The 18,423-nt window shown below is 47.0% G+C and overlaps 2 protein-coding genes across 10 annotated transcripts in view; one reads left to right on the top strand and one right to left on the bottom strand.

Moving 5' to 3' along the window:
• The window catches only part of AGAP1 (ArfGAP with GTPase domain, ankyrin repeat and PH domain 1), a 642,723-nt gene that overhangs the window by 378,641 nt on the left and 245,659 nt on the right, over nt 1–18,423 (top strand). For all 9 annotated transcript variants that reach the window (XM_007966740.3, XM_007966741.3, XM_007966743.3 and 6 more), the window contains exon 10: nt 12,162–12,266. In XM_007966740.3, the coding sequence (XP_007964931.1) occupies nt 12,162–12,266 (105 nt within the window). The remainder of the gene's footprint in view (nt 1–12,161; nt 12,267–18,423) is intronic.
• Nucleotides 10,244–12,151, bottom strand: LOC119625067 (thymosin beta-10-like). Its single transcript, XM_073020157.1, has one exon. It carries the CDS (start codon nt 10,875–10,877, stop codon nt 10,746–10,748), a length of 132 nt encoding a protein of 43 aa, XP_072876258.1. The 5' UTR covers nt 10,878–12,151; the 3' UTR covers nt 10,244–10,745.

Genomic DNA, 18,423 nt, shown 5'->3' on the forward strand with positions numbered 1-18,423 from the left:
AAAGAAGGCATTTTAATTGATGTCTTCACTGTGACAGCTGGACAGCAAGAAAGAATCTTAAGCAGAGGTGGTTTTCACATGTACAAAAGTGGCATCTGAAAGATGGACAAAGTATGCATGGTGACATGCCACCATGCCGTTTGGCCCTGGGTTATGCGGAATCAAAAAGACTTAGGATCACAGGGGCCATTGGCACTCACTGACGGGAACTGTCTGCCTGAGCGTCTCCGGCAGAGCCTTCCGGCCTCTGTCATCTCCTGACCGGTAGGATCGTGGCTTCATCTCCTCTAAAAGTTTCAAATGAACTATTTTTAGAGTTTTCCATTTTCTTGGTCCTTAGAGTAGGAAAGTGTGAAAGTTCGGACTGATGGAAGCTTAGGGGAGGCTGTCTGCGCGCTCAGCCCAGACCAGTGGAGGCCACCTTAGTACCACTTCCTCCCTAAGGAAGGCGACGGGCTCCCTGTCTTCCCCAGTTGTTTTCCATTTAGCTGCTACATGTGCGGGACGCTGAGTGTATTCAGAGGGGCGTCGCACGGTCGAACTGGAACTGGCTTTGGGAAGAGTGTGGACTAAGAAGGGGCTTGGCTTGTGTTGCCACATGTGAGAAGACATCTCACTGGGGCTTTTGTGGCGGCTCCACGGTCCCTGGAAGTCCCCACTAGCTCAGTGCAGCTCTAGCGTTAGGTACCAGCCACGCCCTGAGAGGGCAGAGGACCCTGGCTCTTTCTGAGGGAGATTGTCCAGGCAGCTCTCACTGTTGAGACCTGTAGATCCCTGTCCCCAGGGTGCTCATGCAGAGACTGGGGGGCCCCAGGTGGGGATCATGCAAAACATTTTTGTAGCAGATTCAGGGCTGAATGGTTTAACTTCTGGGGCCGCTCTAGGCTGAAATTCTGTGATTCCCACTTGGTACAAACACTCTTCAAAAATCAGTGTTCAGATTTAATTTAAGCCAAGAAAGAAAAAGCATGTTTTTAATCCACAAAATCTATTTCCCGAGTCTGCTCATTTGTAGTCCAATTGAACCTCTGATTACGAACGCTCATCTTGCCTCCTGCTTCTGAAGCCCCAGCCAGCGCCTTCACTCATCAGAGAGCTTCTGTCTAATCGTGCTTTTGAGAAAAGGCCTTTTAGAATTATGTAAGGAGAGACAATAGAGAGTTTTGTAATTTATCCTATTGTTTTGGCAAACCTTTTTTTTTTTTTTTTTTTTTTTTTTTTTTTTTTAAGGTTTACATGTGTAAGTGCAGACATGGACTCTCTGATGTCAAAGATCTGTGGGCATTAAAACACAGCTGCGGAGTCTGGGCTTTCCTGGGATTGGGGCCCTTCAAAGAAGTTGAAGCCTGTGTAGTAAGTTGGAGGCCTAAGCTGCCCGGCTGTGGGAAGGCCAGTGCAGCTGTCCGGTCCATGTGGAAGGACCTTGATGTCAATCCAGAACCACATTTTTTGTTTTGTTTTTGAGACAAGGTCTTATTCTGTCACCCAGGCTGGAGTGCAATGGCACAGTCACGGCTCACTGCAGCCTCGACCTCCTGAGCTCAGGCAGTTCTGTACCTCAGCTTCCTGGGTAGCTGGGACTGCAGGTGCACACCACCACACCTGGCTCATTTGTGTATTTTTTGTAGAGACGGGCTTTCAAGGGTTTCAATTTGTTGCCCAGGCTGGTCTGAAACTCCTGGACTCACGCAGTCCCCTCGCCTCTGCCTCCCAAAGTGCTGGGGTCACAGGCATGAGCCATCATGCCCAGCCCTGAACCACATTCTGTTTTTTGTTTTGTTTTGTTTTGTTTTGTTTTTGTTTGAGACGGAGTCTTGCTCTGTTGCCCAGCTGGAATGCAGTGGCATGATCTCAGCTCACTGCAACCTCTGCTTCCCAGGTTCAAGTGATTCCCCTACCTCAGCCTCCTGAGTAGCTGGGTCTACAGGCGTCCGCCACCACGCCCAGCTAATTTTTTGCATTTTAGTGGAGATGGGGTTTCACTATGTTGGCCAGGATGTTCTCGATCTCCTGACCTCGTGATCTGCCCGCCACGGCCTCCCAAAGTGCTGGGATTACAGGTGTGAGCCACCGCGCCTGGCCCAGAACCACATTCTTGAGCTGAGCTCTCGAGGTTACCTGGTGATGTAGAAAGAAGATGGCTTAACTGGGGGCGCTGCAGTAGCTTCTCAGACATGGCTGCCCTCATGCCTCCTTGGGGCCAGGGCTGTGGTTATAGTTGAGGGCTGTGGTTATAGTTGCTGTCCATCACTCTAGATGCTTTCACCTAGGCAGAGCAACCGAAGTGCACTTTGCAGGGAGCTAAGAGGCTCGGATGCTAACATCTGACGAGTTTGAGTGGGACAGAGGTGTACTCAAGATGCTGTGGCAGGCCTCACTTGGATCAGCTGCTCCTATCCCCAGGGGTCAGGACAGGACTCTGTCATGTTTCTGGCTTTGCCTTCATCTACTCTGGAAATTTCAAGAGAACCTGGACATGTGAATATGAAAGAGAAGGCATTCATGTATAGAACTCATTACAAAGACAGCATCACTCCTAGAACCAAGATACTGTGTGTGTGTGTGCGCATGCGCGCATGTTCATGGATCAAGGCAGACGCGGGCTGAGTTTAAAAACTGGTACTAAAATACCCACTTATCAGAGAAATTGTCACTCTCATGGCCCCACATTTCCATTAGATAAGCAGTAACCTCTTGTGAAGTGGAAGCAAACTAGAAACAGCTCTCCCAAACGTGGGCGAAAAGAGAAACTAGAACTGATTGAAGACTGAGTTTTGGGGGAAGAACCCTGGAGGCCAGGGGCAGTATTCCTGGAGTCCTGGGATGGAGAGAGCCCTGTCACCTCCTTTCCCCCATCTGCCCTTGCTGCAAGGAGGAGGTCAGCCTTGTTTTATAAATGGGGTCACTTTTCAACTTCACTGGTCCATGGCCCTGTCCTGTTTCTGTATCTGCCAACTAGAGAGCAACTCCCGTTGTTTGTTTTCACCTTTTAGAATTCCTGGGACTAATAACAATTGTAATAGAATCGATGGTATTTTAAATGCTTGGGATGAACAAGCACTTTGGGTTCCTGAGATCTTAGTATAAAAGCCCACCAAGGTGCAAGTCTCACCATCGTGCTGTCTGCTGAGAGATCTGATTCCCAGGGGACCAGCCTTCCCCACTCGATGTTTGCCAGGACTGAGACCTCAGCACAGGTCTGTGATGCCCACAAGGCTGTGCTTCTCAGGGCCAGGTCGATTTTTGAGTCACGTGCTTACTGTGTGTTGGAACGCTTGTGCTTTGAAGGCTACGATTGGGCACATGATTCCCAGCATGTTTCCTGAGGTTCCGCCTGCAGCCCGGGCCTGTGGTTGAGTAGAGCTTCTCTCCCCAGCTTTCCCAGGAGTGTGTGCTCTCCTGTTTCCCATCTGCATTTGCTTATGGGGCACCATGAAACCAACACGTGGAGCCACTTGGAGACTTTTCATGTTAGTTGTGCACAGATATCTACATTTCTCATTGCCGGACAGTGTGTGCACTGATTTTGATGGCTGATTATCTAGACTAATCAGACAAAAACATCTTCCAGAATACATTGTAATTGCACTAGGGACTTACAAGTGTTTATTCAACTGGTGAATGTCTTTTTATTTCATTTTAAAACCTCGATGCATTGTTTGTTTATATTTAACATGGATTCAATGAATGAGAGTTAAGTTTGACCATATAATGGAACAAATGCTAATTTCCTCAAAAAGTAGTTGTTCTATGTCAGACCCATGACCAAGGTCTCCTCACTGTAATTAGATGACTCATTTCCAGGGTAAGGGGCTCACCTGAAGATAATTTTCTCATCTCCAATACAGGTGTGCGTTGCTTTCTCTTTATTTACTTCATTATTCTCTAGCTTCCTCATTTGAAAGTGCAAATATTCTTATCTGTTGTTTTCCTAAGGTGAACATGATGCTTTTTACTATCAATTTATGTACTTTTAGAAATATTTAAAATAATGTATTCTTAAAGGAGAATGAACTAGTCAACCTATTAAGTGATTACATCATGATCTTAAATATTCTCAGGAAAATTTTGCTGACCCTTAGATAATAATTCTTCAAAATGGGATTCTGATTCTGTGTTGGCTAAGCAGATTATAACCCAGCCCTTGCGTGCTAAACCTTAAGTGTGACCATGTTCACCCCCTAGGCTTCTTCCTGTATCTCTTGGCTCCTCCACAGCCACCCTCCATCTCCCAGACTTCCTCCTTGAACGTGGAACCTCAACGGCTGGCCTGGCCGCCTTGCCTACCTGGGTCACCAGCCCCTCCAGTGCTGTGTGGCTGATACCAAAGTCTTCTTTTCCCTCCTGGTCACCAGCTCCTGTACTCTCTGGCTCAGTGAATGACCCCACTGGGCTACAACAACTAAAGCCTGACTTTGTCTGTGCTGGCCCCACCCCACCCCACCCAGCGCCTTGTCCCGATTTTACCTCCAGCGTGTTTCTCGCACCTGCGTTCTGCTTGCCTGCCTCACCTTCTCCTCCCTTGCCCCCAGAAATATCCCTGATCATCACTGCCATTCTAGACCACCAGTCTTTCCCACATTTGAGTGGTGTGGAACTTTTGTTTTCTTTTGTTTTGTTTTTGTTTTTGTTTTTAAGACAGAGTTTCACTCTTGTTGCCCATTCTGGAGTGCAATGACGCAATCTTGGCTCACTGCAACCTCCGCCTCCCGGGTTCAAGCAATTCTTCTGCCTCAGCCTCCCAAGTAGCTGGGATTACAGGCATGCACCACTGTGCCCGGCTAATTTTTGTATTTTTAGTAGAGATGGGGTTTCACTATGTTGGTCAGGCTGGTCTCGAACTCCTGACCTTGTGATCCACCTACCTCGGCATCCCAAATTGCTAGAATTACAGGCGTGAGCTACCGCGCCCAGCCAGAGCCTTTTAAAAGAACAAAAATCTCATGAATCCTTCAACATTTATTTAATTGTTTTGATAATAAGTATGCAGTTAGGTACAAGCAGAAAACTAAGATTCAGCTCCTTGTCTTTATAGCTTTTAAATAAATATAAAAGTTATATTTATTAAAAATTTAAATTAATAGCATTAATTTATTGTGCATTTAATAATAAGGATGATGATGTTTTGCTGAAACAAAATGACGGCCTTCCGTGCCAGGGGTTAGGGATGACGGTTGCAGTGCAGGCTCCTTTGGTTTCAGCTGCCTCGTGACTGTATCACGTGGTGACCCCAGCCTCTTCCTTTCCTGCTTTCATACTGAGAAATCGTTTTGTGTACAGCATGCGGTGCCTTCCCCGGGGGTTGACTTGTTCTCGGAGTGAGTGATTTACATGTTGCGTCTCCCGGTGCTCTCCCACTTAGCGCAACTCGTGACCCGGGAAGTCAGAGATGCCAACTCGGGTGGTGGAATCCAGTGGTGATTTTGGATCACTTTTTAGATAGTGATTAATATACACTCAAAATTTTAAAAATTATCTTGGAGAAATTATGATTCCAGAGAAAATGACAGGTTTCCAACATGTCTCAAATTTGCTCAGACCGTCTGGGGTTCTTGTTACCTTCAGATTGATTGCTCCCCTCTTGAGTAGACCCAACCATTGCTCCAAAGTGGGCCACACTTTGAGCTGGAAAGCGCTTCCATCTTTCCAACTCCTCACCAGGGGAATCTTTCCTAATGCAAATCAGATAACCCCTTCCTTCCTCCACCCTAGTCACCTGTGGCAGGGCCCAGACATTCAGGCACCTCCAGGGCCAGGCAGGAAGTGGGGCTGAGGGTAGCCCGCTGGTTTGAGAGAAGAGCCCACGGTGCCCGCGGAAACCTGAGAGCGTGGCCTCTGCGCACTGCTGGCCTCTGCACGCTGCTGCCCCTCAGGCCACACTCCCCATGCCGGATGGAGAGTATGGGTGCTGTGACTGCTGGATCCTTAGATCCTTGGGAGGCCAGGGGGGCTCCATCCAGCCCCAGTGACTCTTGGCCAAAAGTCACAAACACCGCACGTGCAGCTGGCCTGCAGCAGGTTCGGTGTAACTTGTGTTCAGCGCAAAAATGTGTACCTGTGGCCAGTATTTTAAAATAAGAAGCCATCACACACAAGTCCAATATTTCTACTTCTCTTCGATAATCAGGATATCTGGACACATGGGGCCCTCCAGCCCTGCAGGGTCGCTGTGTCGCACAACCCCAGGGGCCTGGTGGTGGCAGCATGTGGCCCTGTCATGTTCTGGACTAAAGTACGCCTCCTTGCCAAGCAGGTCTGACCTCCAGTTCCCAGCAGCCCTGGGCACCCCGTTCCTAGAATTTGCTAGTTGGGTTAAGATTTCTTGTCCTCTGGCTGCCCTTAACATTTTTTCCTTCATTTCAACTTTGGTGAATCTGACAATTATGTGTCTTGGAGTTGCTCTTCTCGAGGAGTATCTTTGTGGCGTTCTCTGTATTTCCTGAATTTGGATGTTGGCCTGCCTTACTAGGTTGGGGAAGTTCTCCTGGATGATATCCTGCAGAGTGTTTTCCAACTTGGTTCCATTTCCCCATCACTTTCAGGCACACCAATCAGACGTAGATTTGGTCTTTTCACATAATCCCATACTTCTTGGAGGTTTTGTTCATTTCTGGAAACCATCATTCTCAGCAAACTATCGCAAGAACAGAAAACCAAATACTGCATGTTCTCACTCATAGGTGGGAATTGAACAATAAGATCACTGGGACACAGGAAGGGGAGCATCACACACCGGGTCCTATTGTGGGGAGGGGGTATGAGGGAGGGATAGCATTAGGAGATATACCTAATGTAAATGACGAGTTAATGGGTACAGCACACCAACATGGCACATGTATACATATGTAACAAACCTGCACGTTGTGCACATGTACCCTAGAACTTAAAGTATAATAATAATTTAAAAAAAAAGATTTCTTGTCCTGCTCTCCTTTCCTTGAAGACACTCAGAGTGGAGGCGTTCTCAGGCTGCTCCTGGATTTAGCAAACAGAAACTGCTTCCTCTGGAGCCATGTGCACTCTCAGTTAGGGGAAATATTTGCTCATCTGCTCTCACTCCGAGCTCACGTTTTGTTTCAGTGGGAATTTGGGAGTGAAGCGGAGCCCCTGTCTGCTCATGTTCCTTGACTGAATCAGAATGTCTTGGGAATTGGGGATACCCTCTGTAAACTGTGGGGTGCAGCGGGAAGATAAAATGCGAGTTGTCATAAAGTCTCACTTCTCTCCCTACAAGGGACTCAGGTGACAGAGGTGCCTGCCAGAGGGATCCTGAGCAGCCGCCTCTTGGTGTTTGTGCTTTGGAAGAGGGAGCTGAAGTTCAAAACCAAAAGTGCTGGGCTGGGCAGTGGCTGGAACACCCAGAGGTTCTGTGTGGGGAGCAGGTCACCGCCCATCAGTAGAACGGGAGACTTTGGCAGCCCAGCAGCCCAGTGTCCTGGCAGGAGTGAAGTGGGCAGGAGGGCTGGCCCTGCCATGTTCCGTTAGCTAACAAGACACTTCCCCTGTGTAACTCAGAGTCCTGGCTTTCAGGGAGCCATGGCTTCCATAACTTTGCTGCCCCTGACCTGTTCCTTTGGGGAGCAGGGGAGTCAGGGGACACGACTGCACAGCCAGGCTGAGCGTGGGGTAGTGCTCCAGCCACTGAAAGAAAAGCGCACCTGCCCCAGCCCAGCTGGACCACAGCCATGACGTGACAAGCGGGGCAGCCAAGTGGCTCTTCGTCTCCACAGCAATTCTTGTGGGGGTCATATAATAAACCCAACTGGGGCCGAGGCTGGAAGGCAGAAATATGACTCCTAAGAGGCCAGGGTATTCCGTAGTCCTGCTGACTTACGCAGCATTTGAATAGTGCCTGTAATCCAAGATTATCCTCCCTGGCAAGACGTAGAGTTTAAGTTAAGTTTATTTATTTAATAAGCTCTTAAGTTTATTAAGAGTTTTCCTAGGATCAGAAGAAAGTCAGCCTAGGCCAGGTGCAGTGGCTCACTCCCTGCCATCCAGCACTTTCTGAAGACCTAAGCGAGGCACAGTGGCTCACTTCGCTGTTACCCCAGCACCTTTGGGAAGCCAAGGTGGGAGGATTGCTTGAGCCCAGGAGTTTGAGACCAGCCTGGGCAAGATGGTGAGACCCTGTCTCTACAAAAAGTAAAATAAAAAATTAGACAGACATGGTGGTATGTACGTGTAGTCCTAGCTACTCGGAGGAGACTGGGGCAGGAGGATTGCGTGAGCCAGAAAGTTCAAGGTTGCAGTGAGCTGTCATTGCATCAGGGTACTGCACTCCAACCTGGGCAACACCGCGAGACCTTATCTTTACAAAAAACCAAAATAAAAAAAGTAGCCGAACAGGATGGCACACGCCTGTAATCCCAAGCTACTCAGGAGGAATGAGGGAGGATCACTTGAGCCCAAGAGTTCAAGGCCACAAGGAGCTATGGTGGCATCACTGCACTCCAGCCTTTTTTTTTTTTTTAATTTAAAAAAAAGTTTTAATTCAGCCTAGTTTAGTTCTTCAGAAAGCTATGAAATCATGTCTTCACATGCCTCCTGATTAGACTGTTTCCCCTTTTTTCCTTAACAAATAAGTCCTCGTAGCCTTCACTGTAGTAGGACAATTTTGAGGATATGATTTGCTCACGAAAGCACCCCCCACACGCCAGCCAGAAGAGTGGTGCAAGTCCATCCACAGGGAGCCCCAGGGGTGTGCGCCGTGGCCAGCATTTGTCTGAGTGGGAAGGGACGAAGCTTTCTGAATGAAGCCGGGAGCATCTGTAATCCTCTGGTGACACCAGAGACCTGTCATTGTTTGAATTCCATCTGAAATGAATGACGGAAAAATGGGAGCCCACTGGAGAACTTGACTGAGGGCCGGGCGCAGTGGCTCACGCCTGTAATCCCAGCACTTTGGGAGGCTGAAGCAGGTGGATCACCTGAGGTCAAGAGTTCAAGATCAGCCTGGCTAACATGGTGAAACCCCGTTTCTACTAAAAATACAAAAAAAAAAAAAATTTAGCCGGGCATGGTGGCACGTGCCTGTAATTCCAGCTATTCAGGAGACTGAGGCAGGAGCATCACTTGAACCTGAGAGGTGGAGGTTGCAGTGAGCTGAGATCGCACCACTGCACTCCAGCCTGGGCGACAGAGGGAGACTTTTTCTCAAAAAAAAAAAAGGACCTTGAGTGAGACTTTGTTATGCTAAGTTTTAAAATCCTCAGGAATCCCACTGGAGAGGGGTCTCTCATGAGTTGAAGCAATTGCTTATTTATTACTGCGTCAGTAGTGGTGACTGCCCCCTCCTCTAATTCCTGCATGTGAGGAAGCTCTTACTGTCTTGGTTTACAGCTTAGTAGCATTTTCCTGTGGACTTGCTTCGTTCAGTTGATCGGTCTCAGTTCCGTATTTGGTTTATAGTGATTTAGATTCCAGGAAATCAAGGTATGCCACATTTTGCCACGTTTCCGTGAATAAGAACTTGCAAAGAAATCATCTTCCAAAGTCGTTTCAAACTCAAATGTTTTCCCTTAAGCAACGATGTCTAGTGGTGGTTGGAGCCCCAAGCTAGCCCATACTTCATTATGTTTGTGAAACTTGGTTACGATTTAGTAAATAAAAAACAGTATTGTCGCAGTACTGGTAATTAATTGGAAATTGAACCCAATTATATCCCATAATAGTGCTTAATTCATTCTCATGTTGTGATTCTTGAAAGATAGCAGAGTTCAGGAGGTCAGTGGAGGCTGGGAAAAGTTCCGAAGGCGACTCGTAGGGTATCTCGGCTTTCTCAAAGTGTCTTCTTGTATTTCAAAACTCATAACTTTCCTTCTGCCTCAGTCCAGGTGAATTCGCTAGCCTGAGTCTTACGCTTTCTCATTCCTATTAAGGTTACATAAGTTTCTAAAAGGATAGCGGAAGAGGAAGTAAAGAGATTCTCTCATTTTTCTTGGTTAACATGGAGCAGAGTAAGATGAGAAGGGAGGAAGACAGAGGCAGAGACTCCCGACGTGAACGCTGTCATTGAAAGGGACTGAGCTGGACAGGCATGGAGCCCAGGCTGAGAAGGAAAGAACCCCAGCTCAAGGCGCCGGGCCTGCCCAGGCTCAGTGTTGGCCATCGGCTTCCTTAACAAAGGGAAACCTGTAAAGATAGAGCAAGGCTTGCTGGGAATTGGTGTTAAAACAAGAAGAAATTCTCAGCAACCGTTTAAGAAAACTGGATTAAACATGGCTTCAAAAATGTGTTGGTTTCAGATTCTGAGTGGTTTTCAAGGAGGCCTAATATGATTTCATTAAAAGTGAATTAGAGTCAATTACATAGGATTCATCTATTAAATATTGTTTCTGAAATTTGCCAGTGGAATTTTGGTTTTAATAAAAAATCTGAAATGAAGGAAACTGTAAAAAAAATTCTTCTTTACAAATCTAAGGTGAGAATACAGTTAATGCAGTTTGGGTTTTTCTGGGGTTTTTGTAGGGTTTGTTTTGTTGTTTGGTGTTTCTTTGGCCACGAGGTGTGTTTTACTTTCATTATTCATAGAAATAATTTTCTATAATGTCCCGGGGCCAACCGGAGAATTTGGCAGTCCAATTGGGGGTGGTTCCTTCAGAGACCCACAGGCCGGTGGCATTGGCGCGGGGTGCCCAGGTTCACAGTGCGGCTTGTGGCTCGTGTCCGTCTTGCAGGTGGCTCTTCTTCCACACCACGACTGGGGTCTCAGGGATGATGAGGGCAGGAAATCCTCCAGGCTCTTAGGAAATTTCACTCCGCTTCTGCCCAGTGGTCTCTTTGGTCGGCAGGGTGTTCTTCTCCTGTGTCTCCGTTTTCTTCAGCTTGGCCCCATCAAAGCTGGCGATTCCCCCCATGTCTGGTTTGTCTGCCATTTTCTTAAAACAATCGGTGCCATCCTGCTCCGAACCCACTGGTTTGTGTGTGTGTGTTTGTTTTTTGGCGGAGTCTCCTGCTAGAGCCCAGGCTGGAGTGCAGTGGCGGGATCTCAGCTCACTGCAACCCCTGCCTCCTGGATTCAAGCAATTCTCCTGCCTCAGCCTCCCCGAGTAGCTGGGATTATAGGTGCCCACCACTGCGCCCAGCTAATTTTTGTATTTTTAGTAGAGACAGGGTTTCACCAGTATTGGCCATGGTTGGCCAGGCTGGTCTCAAACTCCTGACCTCAGGTGATCTGCCCGCGTCAGCTGCCCAAAGTGCTGGAATTACAGGTGTGAGCCACTGTGCCCAGCCCAGTTAATGCAGTTTTGGTTTTTTTGTTTGTTTTGTTTTGTTTTGTTTTTTGAGACGGAGTCTTGCTCTGTCGCCCAGGCTGGAGTGCAGTGGTGCGGTCTCGGCTCACTGCAAGCTCCGCCTCCCGGGTTTACACCATTCTCCTGCCTCAGCCTCCCGAGTAGCTGGGACTACAGGTGCCCGCCACCTCGCCCAGCTAGTTTTTCGTATTTTTCAGTAGAGACGGGGGTTTCACCGTGTTAGTCAGGATGGTCTCGATCTCCTAACCTCATGATCCGCCCGTCTCGGCCTCCCAAAGTGCTGAGATTACAGACTTGAGCCACCGCGCCTGGCCAATGCAGTTTTTTTAGTTTGTTCTTTCTTTTTCTCTCTGTCTCTCCTCTCCCCTCTCTCTTTCTTTCACAAGGTCTCGCTTTGTCACTCAGGCTGGAGTACGATGGTACAATCATAGCTCACTACCACCTCAACCTCCTGGGCTTAAGGGATCCTCCCACCTCAGCCCCCCAAGTAACTGGGATTACAGAAGCACACCACCATGCCCAGCTAATTTTTATTTGTTTATTTATTTATTATTTGTTTAGAGATGGGGGTGTCAGCATCTTGCCCAGGCTGGTCTCGAACTCCTGGGCTCAGATGATCTACAGTGTGCCCAGCCTGAGGTTTCTTTTTTAAAAACATTACACCTTTAGGTGTTTCCTGTGTGTTTAGCAGTTAATTATCCGAAAGATCTAAGTGTAGCATGCCTGCATGTGTTTGTGTCGTATTTGTTGAACTAACGGCACATCTTTTAGCATTCGCCAGTGTCACAGAGTGAAGTTCTGCACACACACACAAGTGTTTTGAATGTATGTGTTGCCTGTGTACCTGGTTTTTCTTTTTTTTTTTATTTACGTTAGACTTTCTATTTGGCTCTTTTTCCCTTGCAGGGCATGCTGTTGAAGCGAAGTGGCAAATCGTTGAATAAAGAGTGGAAAAAGAAATATGTCACCCTGTGTGACAATGGCGTGCTGACCTATCACCCCAGTTTACATGTGAGTATGGCCCCCTCGGAGCAATTAACAGCTGCAGACCTCAACTAAACACCGTGGGGAAGGGGGACCTACCAGCAGCCCAGCCTCTTGTCTCTGTTTGAAGTGAAAGTTCGTATTTGGTCTCCTGCTTAACTGTGAGATAAATAACACTGTCCCTCACACTCCACTAGACCATATGTCTTTCTCTCTCTTCCCCTCCCTGCCAGTCAATCTGTGGCTTTCCAATTCTACAAAGAATTACAATAAAAGGCACAGATGAAGTAAAATTTTAGATGAGAGTAAAAAGACAGGGGCAAGAAGAAAAGAGAGAGAAGAGTGATGTAGCTGAAAATCGAGAATGAAGGAAACAATCACATTTGAACCCAGGATTTAGCTTTGAAAAGCTGTGAACAAAAATCAGAAGTTAAATGCAATTCATGACTCAGCTTTTACTGTCAGATAACACATTCCAGTTCATTAGGCAAAAGAAACTTTTCTCTTTGTGTTATATGTAAGTTGGTGTTATATATAAGTTTGTTATACTGGTGGTGTGTAAGATAGATTTATAAACAAAATTAACTTTATTCTTGGGGAAGAAATGCAGACATTCTACCCATTGATAAAATACAAAAAATGCAGACATTCTACCCTTGATAAAATTTAAAGTTGGGGCGTTAATTCTAGTTTCATAGCAATACATTCCATAACTCTTACTTAATGTAGAGAAATGTGTAGATTAGAATATATGGTGGAAGTCAGTCCTTCTATTCCATTGTCCCTCAGTATCTATGGGGGATGGATTCTGGAATCTGCCTTGGATACCAAAATCCATGATGCTCGAGTCCCTTGTATAAAATGGCATAGTATCTGCGTATAACCTGAGCGCATCCTCCTCTATACTTTTAAGTCATCTCTAGATTACTTATGTAATAGAATGTAAATTATCTGTAAATAGTTGCTATACTGTTGTTTTTTATTTGTATAAGTTTTCACTGTTGTATTAGTTATTTTTCACTGGTTTTTTTCTTTTGATTTTTTCTTTTTTTTTTTTGAGAGAAGTCTCACTGTGTCTCACAGGCTGGAGTGCAGTAGTGCGATCCTGGCACTGCAACCTCTCTCTCCTGGGTTCAAGCGATTCTCCTGTCTTGGCCTCCCGAATAGCTGGAATTACAGGTGCCTGCCACCATGCCCAGCTGAATTTTTTTGTACTTTTAGTAGAGGCGTGGTTTCACCACGTTGGCCAGGCTGGTCTCGAACTCCTGACCTCAAGAAATCTGCCTGTGTCGGCCTCCCAAAATGCTGGGATTACAGGTATAAGCCATCACGCTGCCTTCTTTTGAATATTTTTAATCCACAATTGATTGAATCTGCACATTCAGAATCCACAGATACAAAGGACAACTTTCTATCACTGTCAGGCTAGTGGTAATAGTAGCAGCAGCAGCAGCAGTATTTTTTGTATTTTTTGGTAGAGATTGGGTCTCCCTATGTTGCCCAGGCTAGTTTTGAATTCTTGGCCTCAAGCAATCTGCCTAACCTTGCCTTCCCAGTGTGCTAGGATTACAGTCATGAGCCATGACACCCAGCTAAGCTATTAATTTTTAAAAATTTGAAATGCTTTATAAAATGGCACAGTTATTGATGAGAAGTTAGAAAAAGCATATTGAAGAAAATTAATATTATTCCTAAAATACCACCTAGGGAACCTGACTTAACATTTTAGGGTGCATACTCCCAGCTCTTTCTATGTATATATGCCTTTTCCTTCCACAAACACGTGGCCACTGTGTATACACTGCCTACAGCCTGCCTTCCTCACTAACGATGGATATTTTCATGTCAAGAAATGTACTTGTACACCACCATTTTTAATGATTATATAGTATTTCACTGTGTGGATATGCCTTCACTGATCCCACGGTATCTGAAAAATGAACCTTCTCAAATAAATTTACGTTCAGTTTTTTCGCTATCGTAAAGAACTCTAATCAGCGTTCCTCTGTTTATCTCTGTCCCCTTGTCCATTTGCCTTGCCTAGGATAAATTCCTAGCAGTCGGCTTCCTGCGTTGAAGAGTTACGTGTGCTTTCATGGTTTTGGTGTATGTTGTCAAATTCCCAGAAAGGTTGGATTAGTTTGTCTCATCTGGCCTTTTCTCTGCCCTCTCAAGAGCATTTACCTTCAGAAAGAAGAGCTTTTCCTAATATGATAGGTAGCACACGGTAACCTTGATGCCGAATTTGCTTGCTGGCCTGAGTTGCCCTTGTCTCCTCATCTTTTAGCAGTAGCTACACCTTTCAGAACCACGCAGCAAAGCAGGTGTTCCATCGGCATCTCTGGTTTCTGTTGTTACTGAGAGCACCTCCTATGTATTACTATTCAGTGGGGTTCGAGATATAGATACGGATAGATTCTTACATAGATATTCTTTATTGTAGTAAGGAAATTCCTTTGTGCTCAGTGACCCACTCATTTAGTTTTGGAATATAGTCAGACTGGTTCTCCAGGGGGCCTTCAAATCAGAGAGATGTAATACCTGTTCCTTGAGGCCCACCTGGGACCAGGTTGGCATCTCTCCAGGACCACCCCATCTTGGTCTCCAGTTCTGCAGCCCGCTGCACACCCAGCTTCCATCCATCAGAACAACAGCAAGGCACCGGGTCTTCCCTCGTTCTCTCCTCAAAGTTGCTCCCTCAGCGGCGGGGCTGCTGTGTTGCTGGCTTAGCTCCTCCTACGGACCCTGTCAGAGAGCAGAGGTCTAACTATTGAACCAGTTGCTTTATGTAAGTTAGAGAAGTGCAATCAAAATATCATTCTTGGTAAGACTCACTGGCCAGTAAAAAGTGAGAGCTGATGAATGATACATTTCCAGTCAACTTATGCTCACTGCTGAGCCCAGGCTCCGTGGAAGGGATGTTTGCTGCTTCTTGCCAAGGGACAGGTGTGGTAACAACGATACGTATCAGAAGATTTCCTTAGGAGGCCTGAAGCCTGTTTGCTTTTCATCCAGCCTCTTGAGTATAAAATCACAACCAGTTCTTCAGAAATTCTCCTATCCACAGGCTTTTTCTTGTCATGTCCCTCAATGTTTGCCAATTCCATCCTTTCACCTTCATTCATAAGTATGCATGAATATTATTGGCGTACAGAAGAGGGGCACAGTGGGGCTTTGTTGTATAATCGTATAGCAAGCAAGAGCCAATGTCATTTTCTTTTTTTTTTTTTTTTTTTTTTGTCAGCTGGAGTCTCGCTCTGTCGCCCGGGCTGGAGTGCAGTGGCATGATCTCGGCTCACTGCAAGCTCCGCCTCCTGGGTTCACGCCATTCTCCTGCCTCAGCCTACAGAGTAGCTGGGACTACAGGCGCCCGCCAACACACCCAGCTAATTTTTTGTATTTTTAGTAGAGACGAGGTTTCACTTTGTTAGCCAGGATGGTCTCGATCTCCTGACCTTGTGATCCACCTGCCTTGGCCTCCCAAAGTGCTGGGATTACCGGCTTAAGCCACTGTGCCCAGCGAGGCAATGTCATTTTCAAATGCAATCCTGTTAATGCTAGTCTCCTTGGAACTGAAATTTTTGATGCAATTACATAGTTCCCTAGGGGAGGGGCTTAATCCAGGAATGGATTTGAATCACTAGAGCCTGGTAAGATTGCATGACCTTCCATGTAATCCTTCATTGGTTTCATTTTCACAGCCAAGCGTTGGATAAAATTGTGGAGAGGTAGTGACTTCCAGGTGTATTCTCTGACAGGTGCGTCCGAGTCTGTTCTGTTGTGAGTTGTTAGGGGAAGTGCTGACCCACACCAGCTGAGTTAGTCTGGTGGTCTTGGTTCACAATGGGAAGAGGCATTCAACAGGACACCCATGAGCCGAATCCAGATTTTCCTTAATAAGAAACTTAAGAATGTGCAAATGTGTTGCTAGTTCGAGTCCCAAAATTCTACTCCGTGAGAGTGACCCCGTTATCTCAGTCTGGAAAATTTCAAAAGATCGTAGAACCAGGTGATCTCAGTTAAACACGGACCACACTGTGACACCCACATCCTTGGTTATCTCCAGGATGTATTACGGCAGAAGGACCGTGAGAGTCATTGGCCACACGTAGTGGTGGCGTGAGTGGTAAAGTGCTGGGAAAGCTGCCAAGATTGGTGGCGTTTGGGTTTCAAAGTCATTCTTGTTGGTCCTGACTCTATTACTGACCACAGCGTGCAGTGGGGCCTCTCCCTGCTAACACCCCGTTGTCTGAACATGGGAACCTGCTTCCTTTTGTCTCCTCTAGGATTCAGGCCCATGCCAGCCTCTGTAGAGCTGTATCAAGTCATGAAAAGTAGATGTTAACCTGTCAGTGGACCAGAATAACTCCCTGTCTTCCACCAGAGGAAAATGTTGTCTGGTTTCTGAGAACACGGTTCTCATCCACCTTTTCTCTGAAAGGCAGATGGTGCCCAGGTTCCGCAGGAGCCCCCGGAGCAAAAGCCCCCAGAGCAGGAGCCCCGGAACAGCGGCCTGCATTGTTCCTGTATAGCACAGCCTACAGCCCGTTCTTTTCCACAGAGCCCGGGAAAAAATCCCGGCCCAACCATCAGATATTTTTAGAGTTTTCTACAAAGATGTAAGCTAGTATCAATAGTGAGGTTGCTGTACCAGCTCCTGGTGTATACCACTAACTTAAGAAGCCCAGGTAATTAGTGGACTAAAAAGGAAACTAGCATGCTTTTGGGGAGATGGGATTCTAATCAGCTAATACTTCTATTATGGGGTGGGGGACTTGAGAGCGCCAGGCCTGCAGTTGTTTTAAATATGGCAGATTCAGACAGAGATGAGGTAGGGCCGTGCAGCAGCCCATCATACACCAACGCTTGCCTGTGGCGGCGAGGCCCTCTTCCTTCCAGCACAGACATTTATTTTCTGTCCACGTGCGTGCTGCTCACAGTCCCCGTGAGGCTGGACCCTGGTGCCACCAGCAGCCTCCTTCCATTTGCTTATCATGTTAAATTCAGGGATCTGGGGAGAAGGTCTGGCACACAAGGAACGTTGGAGCAGGAGTAAACAACTGAGTCAAGTTTAAATTCTATAGGCCAATGTGGTTATGGGCGGGGGTGGGGGAGGCGGTAGTTCAAGAGGATCTCAGGATTGTTTTTTCTTTAGGATCAAACCCAGAAGGTGGAATCGAGGGTCTTTACCAGCCTTGTCCTTCTCCCTCTGTGACACAGGGATGCTCAGGCATAGTGACTGATGACAGAGGACTGCCCGTATGGGATAGGAGGGTCTAGAAGGCTCAGCTCCCCTCCTAGGGCTGCTCCACACGGCTCCTGCATTAGTCAACCAAATTGAGTTCCCCAGCGAGCTCCCCAACCAGTCCTCCCTAGACAAAACAGGCATGCAAAGGCCGAGTTGATAGACCAGCCTGGGCAACATGGAGAGACCCCATCTCTACAACAAATAAAAAAATGAGCCAGGCGTGGTAGAGCACATCTGTGGTCCCAGCTACTCAGGAGGCTGAGTCAGGAGGATCACTTGAGCCAGGAGGTCAGGGCTGCACAGTGAGCTGTGATCGTGCCACTGCACTCCAGCTTGGGCGACAGAACAAGACCCTGTCTTTAAAAAAAAAAAGAGTTGATAGAGGCAGGTACAGCGTTTGTCGCTGTCTGGTGGAGCGGCCACCCGCTACCCCAGCCTTCCCTGTGGCCGCCTCTGCTCCTGCAGGCTCCCGGCAGTGCCAGCATCCTCATACCTTTACTTGGGAAAGATGCCCCAGCAGTGGGGAGCTCTGGCTTTCAGTTCCTTTGCACACTGTGGAAGCAGGAGACTGACCGTTTCCTAACCTGGCTAAAAACTCTGGATGAGGGTTTTTCAGTGTCTCCATTAGATGCCGTTAGAAAAAGATCTCCCTGAAGAGGTGAGTTCGATTCCTGAGGTATCTGAACACGGTTTGCTTATTGCACAAGTGTCCACGGACATGTTTGTGTGAAAGATCGATCACCTTTGGACACGAACTTCAAGTATCAGTCCCAGACAGATGTTTTCCACACATCGGTGTGTTCTAAAATAGACCCAGCTCTTGGCCAGTCGGTGTGTGGCCATGCTATGTGCTGAGCTTGTGGAATCTCAGCAGGGTGACCTGCTCTTTGGAACTGTGGCTTCAGAACAAAGCAGCCAGTCATGAAACTGGGGGCA

Source organism: Chlorocebus sabaeus, chromosome 10 (genome assembly GCF_047675955.1).
Source record: "Chlorocebus sabaeus isolate Y175 chromosome 10, mChlSab1.0.hap1, whole genome shotgun sequence".
Classification (NCBI taxonomy): Eukaryota; Metazoa; Chordata; class Mammalia; order Primates; family Cercopithecidae; genus Chlorocebus; species Chlorocebus sabaeus.

Coding starts and splice junctions, on each gene's coding strand:
- LOC119625067 (XM_073020157.1), bottom strand. CDS start 10,877: ATGGCAGACAAACCAGACATGGGGGGAATCGCCAGCTTTGATGGGGCC.